Below are 13,017 nucleotides of genomic sequence, written 5' to 3' on the forward strand. Positions count from 1 at the left end.
AGCAGGGCTTTATACAGGGTATAAGTGAGCAAGTACTCCCTCCCAAGCAAGAAAAAGCTTTCTACTTCAGTACTTAGAATAGGAAAAATACTGGGTGCAATACTGGATCAATTTTTGCATGGGAGCAAGAATCAGATACAGATGCCCCTGTTGAGTTTATACTGCAGAAATCACAAGTGTGTCCACGTCGCCACCATCACTGGTGTAAAGTGACTTCAACACTGCACTTGCTGATAAATCAAATCTCATTGGCTACAGTATTAACTGCATGACCAAAGGGCAGCAGCAATGTATTATTCCACTGACAGTAAATCAGGAGTTATGCTTCCAGTGCTGTTGGATATTTTTAGAGGAGACAATTTTAATTCCATGTCCAGACAGTTTGTGGACACTTCGGTCGATATTCAAAAAGACTAAACAGCAGCTAACTTATCCAGCTAAAGTTAGTCAGATTAATTATCTTGGATATTCACCAGGATAAATATCACATTGAATATCCCAGAATAAAGCTATCAGATAACATTAAACCTAACTGGCTATATTTAAATTTAAAAAAACACAAGTCTGTTAAATAGTGATGGTCTTTAAAAAAAAAAAAAAAAAAAAAAGTGGCATGCGGGCCTGTCAGCCCAATTTCCAGCCCTCTCCACTCAATGTATTTATTTATTTTGAATTCTTATATACCGACATTCCTGTAAAGTATACAGATCATACCGGTTTACAGTGTAACAGAACTGTCGCGAGTGGCGATTACATAGAACATAAAACGTTATGAAAATAAAGTGCCTCCCCCCACCTCACTCAAGATATGATTTAAAAATAAAGGTATGATAGGTCGGTGTGAACCATGATCTCAGCGCAGAAAGGGGTTCGTAGGATGGGGCATCGATTTCAAAGTTTTCCTAACTGGAGATGTCTGGCCAGACAAGACATTTTATTTTTGCATTGAGTGGGAGGCTGGGAATCAGGTGCACCACTTTTTTTTTTTTATACAGTCTATATTCTTTTGAATATAGCTGGTTAAGGCTAAAATTATCCAGAACATGTTCCTGGATAACTTCAGCCCTGCTCCACAGCACAGATAGGCAGACAAAAATCCTACTCAGCCAGATGAGTTTCTCAGCCTAGAACGCCCCTGAAACACTCATTGTGTATTCAGCTAATTTTTAGCCAGGTAAGCAGTGGCACTGTTAAAATTTGGCTCTTTGTGAGATATCTGGCTAAATGCCTTTGAATATTGCCTTCTCTACTACTTGAACTTAATGCTTGACTTTTGTGAGAAATACAGCACTTTGGATAAACCCTGAAAAGACTGATGAAAAAAATCACTATGCCTTATTTTTCTTTGCTGTACATTTCAACATTATTAGAATTAAAGTAAATCACGGTGACCGTAATGTCATCTCTGTACATTCTCGCCAAGTCATCAGGTAAACTCAACATTGCTGAAAGCTTCTCTTGCTCGATGGCACCATGTTTGTTATTTCCCAAGGCATGCCTTATCAGATGGGTAGCTCTATTCTGGTCATAGGTCTGGACCCCTCGGGCCCTCCTCTTCAGCAACAGGTTCTGCATGTAGCCTAGGCTTCGTTTCTCGATAGTCAATTCCGGTTCCAGCTCCTCCAGGTTAATGCTCGAAAGATGTTCTGCTACCAATCTAATAACTTCTTCGTTATCCAGCATATCCCACAGCCCATCAGAAGCAATCACAAGAAATTTGTCTTGAGACCGTAATTTATGATACCTTATCTCAGGCTCAGCAGTTAAATATGGAGGTGTATGATAGTTTTGAGGGGTATACTGATAAATATTCAGAGCCTCAATATCGCAAGCATTTTCCAAGATGCTTTGCTGCAGTTCTTTACTCCATTTGAAGCGGACATCTCCAAATGCTCTTACAGGCATCAAAATTCCCAGAAGTCTGTTATCTACTACTACAGTTTGCTCTTCTGATTTGGGGTGTTCGCCTCGTAACCTTAAAAGTTCCATGTCATTAAGGGTATTGTGGTCTTGGGTGAGAGGAAGAGAAGACCATGTTCCATCTTCTTCCTGAACCCCTAAGATCGCACGGCAGTCCCCAGCATTGGCTACATGCAAGTGAATGTTGTCAATATGGGCAACACAAGCAGTTGCCCCCGAGAAAGCAACCTGAAGGGCAAGATTTCTAATCAAGTCATTCTTCATGGGAACTTGCCCTTCTAGTGAGATATCAGAGTCTAGCTTCTTGAACGAATAAGCCAGAGCATCCTCTACACTCAGTCCCATCTCATTATCAAGCTCTATTAGCTCCTGCCAATAAACCCGAAGGTGGTCCACATAGAGTGAAGCTACTTCTCTATAGGTGTAATCATTTCGATGTTTGTGCCACTGTAGAATTGGCAACACAGGTTTCATATGCTCCATAGCAAACTCAACCTCTTCTAACATTTGCTGAGGCATTAGAGAAATGGCAATGTAATAGAAGAGCCTTTCACTTATTGACTGAGCACAGGCATGTCCCGCGTGACCATCAAAGACACCAAAGAGCAGCCCTTTGGTCTGCAAACAGGTAGCCACACTTCTACGGTCCTCATTGGGAGTGTTTGCTCCTAACTGGTTGCTTTCAAACTTCAAAATTGAACTGGAATTTCTTCCATCAAACTCAGGGATTTTGTAGGACTGCTCGTTAGCCCTCAAGAGATAGTTTATATGTGATGGAGCCAATTGAAAATGGAAGTCTTCTTCCGTGGAGGTGTGTCTGAAGGCTTTCTTTATAGGAAGAACTTTTTCTGTTCCTGCATAATCTAGCAGAATTGGTGTACATGGTGGCCTGGAAAACGCCATCCTGTTTCGGACTGTGATATATCCAGAGTACCAGCGTCTCTTCCCTTGCAGTGTAACAAAACCATTTCTTGCAGAATTTAAAACCCAGCAGGATACAGTACTTGACATCATAAGAATTCAAAATGCTGATGAGTTTTTGGCTGTTCCTTCACGTGCACGGAAGACTTCTAAAAACCTGAAAGAAAAAGATGGGCTCTGTTAAGTTTCTATATAAATTTTCAAATTTCCTTAAAATCTGGTGCAAATAAAAATATCTTCAATGGGCTGTACACCAGCTATAAAGACTATAAAGGCAATATCCAGCAAGACTAAATATCTGACAAGACATTCCCATGATCTCCTTTCCCCTTACACCTCAGTTTGTGCCTGGAGCTAGTTCCTGCACATTAGCCTGCATGGCAGTTGAGTGATGCAGGCTTTAAGGAGCGGGGATGCCCAGAAGCAGTTCAGCTGCTGTAGTGGGCTGAAGCTGTGTGCTCTGCATAATCTTAAAGGACGGCCATAGGCATGCACATCCAATCCTCTGTCCTGGATAAGGAAAGTATGGAGCAGGGGAGTTCTAAGTGAGTGTTAAGCTGCAAAGACTGCACTTTCCAAAAATAGAAGCAGTGTCAGATGATGGAACTCGCCCAGAGAAAAGGGACTCCCAAACTGCAGATGTTATGAATTGCATAATTCCCCCCCACCCCCTGCCTAAAAGGGGTGCAGAGATCCTTAGGCCCACAAATACTTTGAAGACTGTGCCTTTAAGGAATCTTTCTTGTTGTCCTATTGTTTTTTGGGGGGGTTTTTTTTTTTGCTATTTTCCTCAGGATCTCTCTCTTTCCCAGCAGTTTTCAAATGTATCATCAATTGTTCCTGAAACTGTCATTACCCTTGTACACGTCCCTACCCATTCACTTTTCACATCTACTCCAATGTAATGGGGGTGTAAAAGCTGCTTAGGGGATACTTGGATCTATCTTATGGAGATTTACTCTCATGCATAAAAAACTTTTCCTCACTTTCTCAACCCACCTCCCCATGATTAAGGATTGTTAATCTCTACCTTTGGCAGTCCACAATGAATCTCTTGAGATCATGGTTTTACATTCGGTCTTCTCTTTCTGGGTTATAAGCACCATTAATATTGTGATGCAGTACAACCTGGCCCGGGGCAGAAAAGGCTAGGACGTAGGAAAACAGTCACAGCTAATGCCAAACCTATGGAGCAGGAGGGCGGCGAGAACTACACTTCCCAGGTTCCCTGAACCGGCACCTGATCCCTGGCTGGAGAGTGAGCAGGAACAGGTGGAGGAAATAGGGACTGATGCCTATGACTCAGCAGAGTCCAGGAAGCAGAGGAAGAGAGCGTGCCAGCGTGGTGGAACTGGCCACAAAAGCCCAGCTATGCAGAGTCAGGGGAGGAGGAGATGGAGGTAAGCTGGGGAGAGGAAAGCTCCAGCTGTTCCTCTATGGAGGTGGAATAACCAGGAGGTTGGGGGATGGGCAAACACTGTGTTTGTACAAGGAGGGTTGAGAAAGGTTGGAAAGGAATTGTTGTTTTAAATGCTGTTTAATTCTGGCTGGTTTAGGCGAACCTAAGCGTTTAGGCTTGGGCAAGCTAAGACAACCATGCATTACTATATGGGCGGCAGCTGGTGAGGCTACAGGACCATATTAAACCCTTTTGTGATAAAGACCTTTTTCTGTGTACTGTTTGGGAGTGCCAGGACTAGGCCTGGCACTCTGACTAGAGGTTTGGAGTAGTCCCTAGCAGCGGTGTGCTGGAGCTGTGCGAGTGGACAGGGATCCCTGAAGCCCAGCAAAGCCCTCACGGACTGCTGAGCGGAGGGGTGTGATCGTGACACATGGTGGCAGCAGTGGGATCGTGTGGAACTCGCTGAACGAAGAGTGGACCCAGCGCTTAAAGACCTATGCTCCTGCTAATCGACTGAAGGTAAAGGTGCAGGAGGGTGTCTGAACTGGATTGCTCTCTGAGGCCAGGAAAGAGAGTAGAAGAAAAAAAAAAAAAAAAGCTGTTACCTAAGAACATAAGAAAATGCCATACTGGGTCAGACCAAGGGTCCATCAAGCCCAGCATCCTGTTTCCAACAGTGGCCGATCCAGGCCATAAGAACCTGGCAAGTACCCAAAAAATAAGTCTATTCCATGTAACCATTGCTAATGGCAGTGGCTATTCTCTAAGTGAACTTAATAGCAGGTAATGGACTTCTCCTCCAAGAACTTATCCAATCCTTTTTTAAACACAGCTATATTAACTGCACTAACCACATCCTCCGGCAACAAATTCCAGAGTCTAATTGTGCGTTGAGTAAAAAAGAACTTTCTCCGATTAGTTTTAAATGTGCCCCATGCTAACTTCATGGAGTGCCCCCTAGTCTTTCTACTATCCGAAAGAGTAAATAACCGATTTACATCTACCCGTTCTAGACCTCTCAAGATTTTAAACACCTCTCTCATATCCCCCCTCAGTCGTCTCTTCTCCAAGCTGAAAAGTCCTAACCTCTTTAGTCTTTCCTCATAGGAGAGTTGTTCCATTCCCCTTATTTTGGTAACTCTTCTCTGTACCTTCTCCATCGCAATTATATCTTTTTTGAGATGCGGCGACCAGAATTGTACACAGTATTCAAGGTGCGGTCTCACCATGGAGCGATACAGAGGCATTATGACATTTTCCGTTTTATTCACCATTCCCTTTCTAATAATTCCCAACATTCTGTTTGCTTTTTTGACTGCCGCAGCACACTGTACCGACGATTTCAATGTGTTATCCACTATGACACCTAGATCTCTTTCTTGGGTTGTAGCACCTAATATGGAACCCAACATTGTGTAATTATAGCATGGGTTATTTTTCCCTATATGCATCACCTTGCACTTATCCACATTAAATTTCATCTGCCATTTGGATGCCCAATTTTCCAGTCTCACAAGGTCTTCCTGCAATGTATCACAATCTGCTTGTGATTTAACTACTCTGAACAATTTTGTGTCATCTGCAAATTTGATTATCTCACTCGTCGTATTTCTTTCCAGATCATTTATAAATATATTGAAAAGTAAGGGTCCCAATACAGATCCCTGAGGCACTCCACTGTCCACTCCCTTCCACTGAGAAAATTGCCCATTTAATCCTACTCTCTGTTTCCTGTCTTTTAGCCAGTTTGCAATCCACGAAAGGACATCGCCACCTATCCCATGACTTTTTACTTTTCCTAGAAGCCTCTCATGAGCAACTTTGTCAAACGCCTTCTGAAAATCCAAGTATACTATATCTACAGGTTCACCTTTATCCACATGTTACTACTATTATTATTATTATCTATGCAATATTTAATTTAATCTATTATTAATATCCATATGTTATAGGTTATATGCTAAATGCAATATGTTATACGTTATATGTTAAGAAACGCTGTTCCATGTAACGCCTTTTGTGCGAAAGTTTTGTTATATGTAAACCGACCTGATTCGATACTTGTATTGAGAATGTCGGTATATAAAAATCCGAAATAAATAAATAAATAAATGTTTATTAACTCCTTCAAAAAAGTTTATTAACTCCTTCAAAAACGCTCTGGTAAGCGTCCAGAGCTAAGGGGTGGGAAGTGAGAAGTGAAACTCCAAGCTAGCCACAGGGGGGCTGGTGTTGTACGGCTGCACTTGGTGTTTTCTTGTTGTTTCCAGGCATCTGAGAATGTGCTGAAATGGATGGCGACACAAATGCAGCAGCCACAAGAGGCCATGCAGCAGCTGATTCAGCGCATGATGGAACATCAGCAGCAACAACAGCTCCCGCTGATCCAGATGTTGGAGGAACAGCGCAAGGTTACACAACTCTGGGCGGCCCAGCAGGCTACTGGAACAGCAGGTACCCCACACCCGACGGCAGGGGCTGGCGGAGTAGGCCGGACGGACCCCATGCACGGTATCCACTTGGAGAAGATGGGACCAGGGGATGACCCAGAAGCCTTCCTTGTCACGTTTGAGCGTGTGGCTAGTGTGGTGGGTTGGCCCCGAGAACAATGGTCAGCCAGGTTAGCCCCTTGTTTAACGGGTGAGGCCCAAGCTGCCTATAGGGCTTTGGCCCCGGAGCAGGCCCTGAACTATACCTTGCTGAAGACAGCCATTTTGGACAGATTGGGCATCACCCAGGACTGGTACCGGCAGCAATTCAGGGAAACCTGTTTACAGCCGAAGGACAGACCCCAGGACCTGGCCTATAGATGGCTAGAACCAGAAGGGAAAACTGTGACTAAGCTTATGGAGCTGGTAGTGCTGGAACAATATATCAGGGCACCACCACCTCCGATAAGGAACTGGGTGATTCGCCAGGGAGCGAGCGGGCTCGAGAGGGCGATAGTAAACACAGAGAGGTACCTGGAGGCCGAAGCCGCTATGGGAGGCGGCGCCCTCTCCAATAAAGAGAAAGGGTCTAAGAGCCTGGGCCCGAGTAAAGAAGAGAACCTAGGAGTTACAAGGAACCGGAGAGGTTCACTGCAGGTGCCCGGTAGAGGCGGACCACAGGAAGAGAAGGGCCAAGGCAGGGAGTCAAGTGTAAAAGTTGGCCCGATGGCAATGTTTCAGTTGCGGAGAAGTAGGGCATTTCAAAAGAGAATGTCCATGCTTAGCAGTGGCCTATGCCCGCCCCCCCGGAGCGAAGGGGTGGGGCAGTCCATGGGGATTCGAATCCGTACTTTCAACAGGTTACGGTCAACGGACAGCCGGTGCAGGCCTTAATAGACACAGGCACTAATCAGGCACTGCTTTCCAAGAAAATGGCTTTAGCTTTGGGGGTTAAGATGTCCCAAACCCAAAAAGGGGAGGTGGTGATACGGTACAGCTGTTAGGTACCCGGTACAGGAGGTAACGATCTGTTGGAGAACCCATGAAGACATTGTGGAGGTAGCCATAGTGGAGGGATTGCCCGTGCCCCTCATTTTAGGTAGAGAATGGAAGCACCTCGCTGAGGTATTGAGGGGCAGGCAAACATTTGTAACCACAAGGGCTCAAGCCCAGACACAAGAGGAACGAGAGCACGAGCCTCCCCTAGGAGAGATTTTTCCCTTTGAGGAGGGGGAAGTGGTGGAAGCTCCCGGGGTAAGTCGTAAGCCCCGAGCGGAGAGAAAGAAGAAGAGGGGACAGGCTGACCCGGAGGAAGGTAGGGACGGGGGGGTCCACTAAAGAAATGGTAGGCACCTTGCTAGATCGGTTCCCTGAATTTAGAGATGAGCAGGTTAAGGACCCAGCCTTGAAGGTAGCATGGGAAAAGGCTAAACTGTCTGGACTACAGCTTGCTAATAAAGAGTCTATGGAGTACCCCTATTTTATGGTCCAGACGGGCTTGCTTTATAGGGTAGAAGAGGGGCTGCAGGGACAGGAACCGCATAAACAATTATTGGTGCCCCTACGGTTTCAGCAAGAAGTCATGGCACTGGTGCATGACCATCCCCTGGCCGGGCACTTAGGCGTACATAGTACCTTAGCCAGAATCAAGCGGCGATTCTTCTGGCCGGGTATCTACTGCTCAGTTAAGAAGTTTTGCAGGTCTTGCCCCAACTGTCAGTTGGTCTCCCCAAGAGCCCCCTCGAAAGCACCGTTGGTACCCTTGCCGATAGTACAAGAGCCTATGGACCGGTAGCGGTGGATGTAATTGGGCCATTGGAGAGAAGTAAAAGGGGTCATCAATACATTTTAGTCGTATTAGATTACGCCACAAGGTTTCCATGGGCTGTTCCTTTGCGGTCTATAGGAGCAAAGGTGGTAGCCCCCGAGTTGGTAACTATTTTCTGCCAGTTCGGTTTTCCCCGTGAGCTATTGACAGACAGAGGGACAAATTTTATGTTACGAGAGTTAGCAGACCTATGGGCCCAGTTCGGCATTAAGCATGTATGAACATCAGCGTACCATCCCCAGACAGATGGGTTAGTGGAGCGAAATAAGAACATAAGAACATAAGAAAATGCCATACTGGGTCAGACCAAGGGTCCATCAAGCCCAGCATCCTGTTTCCAACAGTGGCCAATCCAGGCCATAAGAACCTGGCAAGTACCCAAAAACTAAGTCTATTCCATGTAACCATTGCTAATGGCAGTAGCTATTCTCTAAGTGAACTTAATAGCAGGTAATGGACTTCCCCTCCAAGAACTTATCCAATCCTTTTTTAAACACAGCTATACTAACTGCACTAACCACATTCTCTGGCAACAAATTCCAGAGTTTAATTGTGCGTTGAGTAAAAAAGAACTTTCTCCGATTAGTTTTAAATGTGCCCCTGAAGGCCATGATGCACCGTTGTCTAGAAGAGGATGCCAGTAATTGGGATCGCCTCATCCCATTCCTGCTGTTTGCCTCCCGGGAAGTGCCCCAAGCTTCCACGGGGGTTTTCCCCTTTTGAACTCATTTTTGGGAGGCAACCCCGGGGCCTGCTTGATGTCATCCAGGAGCAGTGGACAGGGGCAGAGGCGGAACCCCAAGATATCATAAGTTACAATGAGGGTATGAGACAGCATGCTGAGACGGCCCTGGGATTGGCTAGGGAAAATCTTAAACAAGCTCAGGAAAGGCAGAAGACCTATTACGATCGGGAGGCTAGGATCCGGGAGTTTCAAGATGGAGATCAGGTCCTAATATTGGTGCCTACGTCACTCAATAAGCTGTTGGCCAAGTGGAAGGGTCCGGGAACAATATTAAGGCGCCTAGGGCCCCTAAACTATCAGGTTAAGGTAGGTCTTAAACGCCCCCAGGTATACCACGTCAATTTGCTAAAACCCTGGATAGAAAGGCAAGGTATGGCCACGGATACAATATCCGAAGAAGAGGTGGATCTAGGTCCGCAAGTAGGGGAACTAAGTCGAAAGGACGAGGTCCAAATAGGAGAGGAGCTAACTCCCAGGCAAAGAGCTCAAATACAGAAAATAGTTAAACAGGCCGAAGACGTGTTCTCCCCGATGCCGGGGCAAACCACGCTAATCACCCATGAGATAACACCGCCGGGACAGGTAGTTAGGAGGGGGCCTTATCGCCTGCCAGAAGCCATGCAGGAGGAAGTTAGGAGGCAGGTGGAAGAAATGTTGCAACTGGGAGTCATCGAAGAGTCCAGCAGCGCCTGGTGTAGTCCCATTGTCCTAGTGCCTAAGCCAGATGGAACCCTATGTTTTTGCATAGATTTCCGATTGGTTAATGCTATCTCTACTTTCGACGCTTACCCCATGCCACGGGTTGACGAGCTAGTGGAGAGACTAGGCCGGGCTCAGTATTTAACCACACTAGACGTGACCAAAGGGTATTGGCAGATTCCTTTGGGAAGGTCATCTCGAGAGAAAACCGCATTCGCCACCCCAGTGAGGTTATTCCAGTTCATGCGCATGCCTTTTGGACTACAGGGAGCTGCCGCTACTTGTCAGCGCCTCCTGAATCTGGTGCTACGTCCCCATATAGGGTATACAGCGGCCTACATGGACGACGTTGTTATCTACTCCACTGACTGGGAATCACATCTGACAAGAGTAAGAGCGGTACTGCAATCCCTCAGAGACGCCGGGTTGACTGCCAACCCAGCTAAGTGTCGGATTGCCCAACGGGAGGTTAAATACCTAGGACATCTGGTGGGTAGAGGGGTGGTGAAGCCATTGCTGGATAAGGTTAAGTGCATCAGAGACTACCCTCTGCCCGAGACCCAGAAGCATCTCCGAGCCTTTTTAGGTTTAATTGGATACTATCGACGTTTCATACCACATTTTGCAGATCTGGCCACCCCTTTGAATGATATGTTAAGGAAAGGGACCCCAAACAAGTTGCGGTGGGGAACACTGGAGGTAGAGAGGTTTGACAGGCTTAAACAGGCCTTGTGCCAAGACCCCGTGTTGAAGGCGGTTGACTTTACACTACCGTTCCTGCTACAGACAGATGCCTCGGGGAGCGGGTTGGGGGCAGTTCTCTCCCAAGTGGACAAAGGGGAAGAACATCCTGTCCTATACCTTAGCCGGCGGCTCCATCCGCACGAAGAAAAATATGCAACCATCGAGAAAGAATGTTTGGCTGTTAAGTGGGCTATAGAATCATTAAAATACTACCTCGCCGGACGCCCCTTCGTGTTGGTGACAGACCATGCACCACTGAAGTGGTTGCACGTGATGAAAGAGTCCAATGCCCGCTTAACCAGATGGTATCTTACCCTCCAAGCATATCGCTTCGAGGTTAGACATAGAGCCGGCAGGGAGCATGTGAACGCCGACTTCCTTTCCCGGTTAGGGGAGGACACTGGATCTCGGGTGAGGAGTTTCAGAGTTTTTAAAAGGGGGGAGGGGTGTGATGCAGTGCAATCTGGCCCGGGGCAGAAAAGGCTAGGACATAGGAAAACAGTCACAGCTAATGCCAAACCTAGACACCAGAGGGTGGCGAGAACTACACTTCCCAGGTTCCCTGAACTGGCACCTGATCCCTGGCTGGAGAGTGAGCAGGAACAGGTGGAGGAAATAGGGACTGATGCCTATGACTCAGCAGAGTCCATGGAAGCAGAGGAAGAGGGCATGCCAGCGTGGTGGAACTGGCCACAAAAGCCCAGCTACGCAGAGTCAGGGGAGGAGGAGATGGAGGTAAGCTGGGGAGAGGAAAGCTCCAGCTGTTGTTCTATGGAGGTGGAATAACCAGGAGGTTGGGGGATGGGCAAACACTGTGTTTGTACAAGGAGGGTTGAGAAAGGTTGGAAAGGAATTGTTGTTTTAAATGCTGTTTAATTCTGGCTGGTTTAGGCGAACCTAAGCGTTTAGGCTTGAGCAAGCTAAGACAACCATGCATTACTATATGGGCGGCAGCCGGTGAGGCTACAGGACCATATTAAACCCTTTTGTGATAAAGACCTTTTTCTGTGTACTGTTTGGGAGTGCCGGGACTAGGCCTGGCACTCTGACTAGAGGCTTACAAATGAGGATGTTGGGGAGATACCAGTTCCGGAGATGGTTTTCAGGGGTGATGAGTCAGACAAACTGAACGAAATCACTGTGAACCTGGAAGATGTAGTAGGCCAGATTGACAAACTAAAGAGTAGCAAATCACCTGGACCGGATGGTATGCATCCTAGGGTTCTGAAGGAACTCAAAAATGAAATTTCTGATCTATTAGTTAAACTTTGTAACCTATCATTAAAATCATCCATTGTACCTGAAGACTGGAGGGTGGCCAATGTAACCCCAATATTTAAAAAAGGCTCCAGGGGCGATCCAGGTAACTATAGACCAGTGAGCCGTGATCGTGACAATATTAACAGATTAAGTTTCTCAATATATAATACTTTGTATTTAAAAATATGTAGTTTTATTAGCTAAAGCAAAAGCAGACATTGAAGAACCAGACTCAATCTATCCAACATGTGAATAAGGCACCCTTATGGATTTGAAGGTTCACAAATGAAAGCATTCTTAAGTGTTGGTCTAATAAATGGCATCAAGCAAGCTACAAAGAACCCAAACTATAGGGGATCCTTCTTAGATATCTATTTGTGCTACACAAGATGGCAGCTCCAATGGCAACACCTAGGTGGCCAGACTCAAGAGTTCATATATATACTGGGGTCTGGCAGGAAGTGGCAACAACTAAAACTGGACACTCTAGGTAGCTGTAATGAAGGCTATGGAACCACTGCCTCAGTAGAAAATCAGTCCTGATTCAGCTGGAATCCTAAAAGCAGTAGGAAAATATGACTATGCCAACATAAGATCTTCCTACTTACTATCAGCCACAAGATTGTCATAAAATGTAAAATATTATACTGTATATTTTGGTTGATTAGAAGAGAAATCTCACCCCACTTTTCATATAAGCTTATTAATAGTAATTGTTTTAAAATGCCCATTTAGACCTGTATGCATTGCTTTTGCTGAAGATGGTGCTAAAACAAATAGACTTCTCAGCTCACTGTCTGGTGCACTCACTTTTGTTCCCAGCATCCCATTAAAAGGAACAGCCCTACATCTATTGTAAACACCTCACCACCCAAATATTAGGAAACTATTTTATATAACTCTGAATTTGCTTAACCCCCTGTCCCCACCTTTCCTTGTTTCCACAGCATACCATTGGGTTTCTTTCCAACTATGTCCCCTCTCCACCAGCTAGGAATCTACTGCTTTATTAGAGCTTATGCTAAAAAAAACAAACAAACAAAACAAAAAAACCCCAGGGTCTGTAAAT

General features: G+C 45.8%; 1 protein-coding gene across 4 annotated transcripts in view; it reads right to left on the reverse strand.

Moving 5' to 3' along the window:
* PDP2 (pyruvate dehyrogenase phosphatase catalytic subunit 2) overlaps window positions 1-13,017 on the reverse strand; it is a 94,910-nt gene that overhangs the window by 40,899 nt on the left and 40,994 nt on the right. For 3 of the 4 annotated variants that reach the window (XM_029608235.1, XM_029608234.1, XM_029608233.1), the window contains one exon: window positions 342-2,998. The exons of the other annotated variant lie outside the window; for it this stretch is intronic. In XM_029608235.1, the coding sequence (XP_029464095.1) occupies window positions 1,336-2,934 (1,599 nt within the window). In that variant the 5' untranslated portion in view covers window positions 2,935-2,998 and the 3' untranslated portion in view covers window positions 342-1,335. Of the gene's footprint in view, window positions 1-341; window positions 2,999-13,017 lie in introns of those variants that run through there. 4 annotated transcript variants of the gene reach the window in all.

The sequence above is a fragment of the Rhinatrema bivittatum genome, chromosome 7 (assembly GCF_901001135.1).
Source record: "Rhinatrema bivittatum chromosome 7, aRhiBiv1.1, whole genome shotgun sequence".
Lineage (NCBI taxonomy): Eukaryota > Metazoa > Chordata > Amphibia > Gymnophiona > Rhinatrematidae > Rhinatrema > Rhinatrema bivittatum.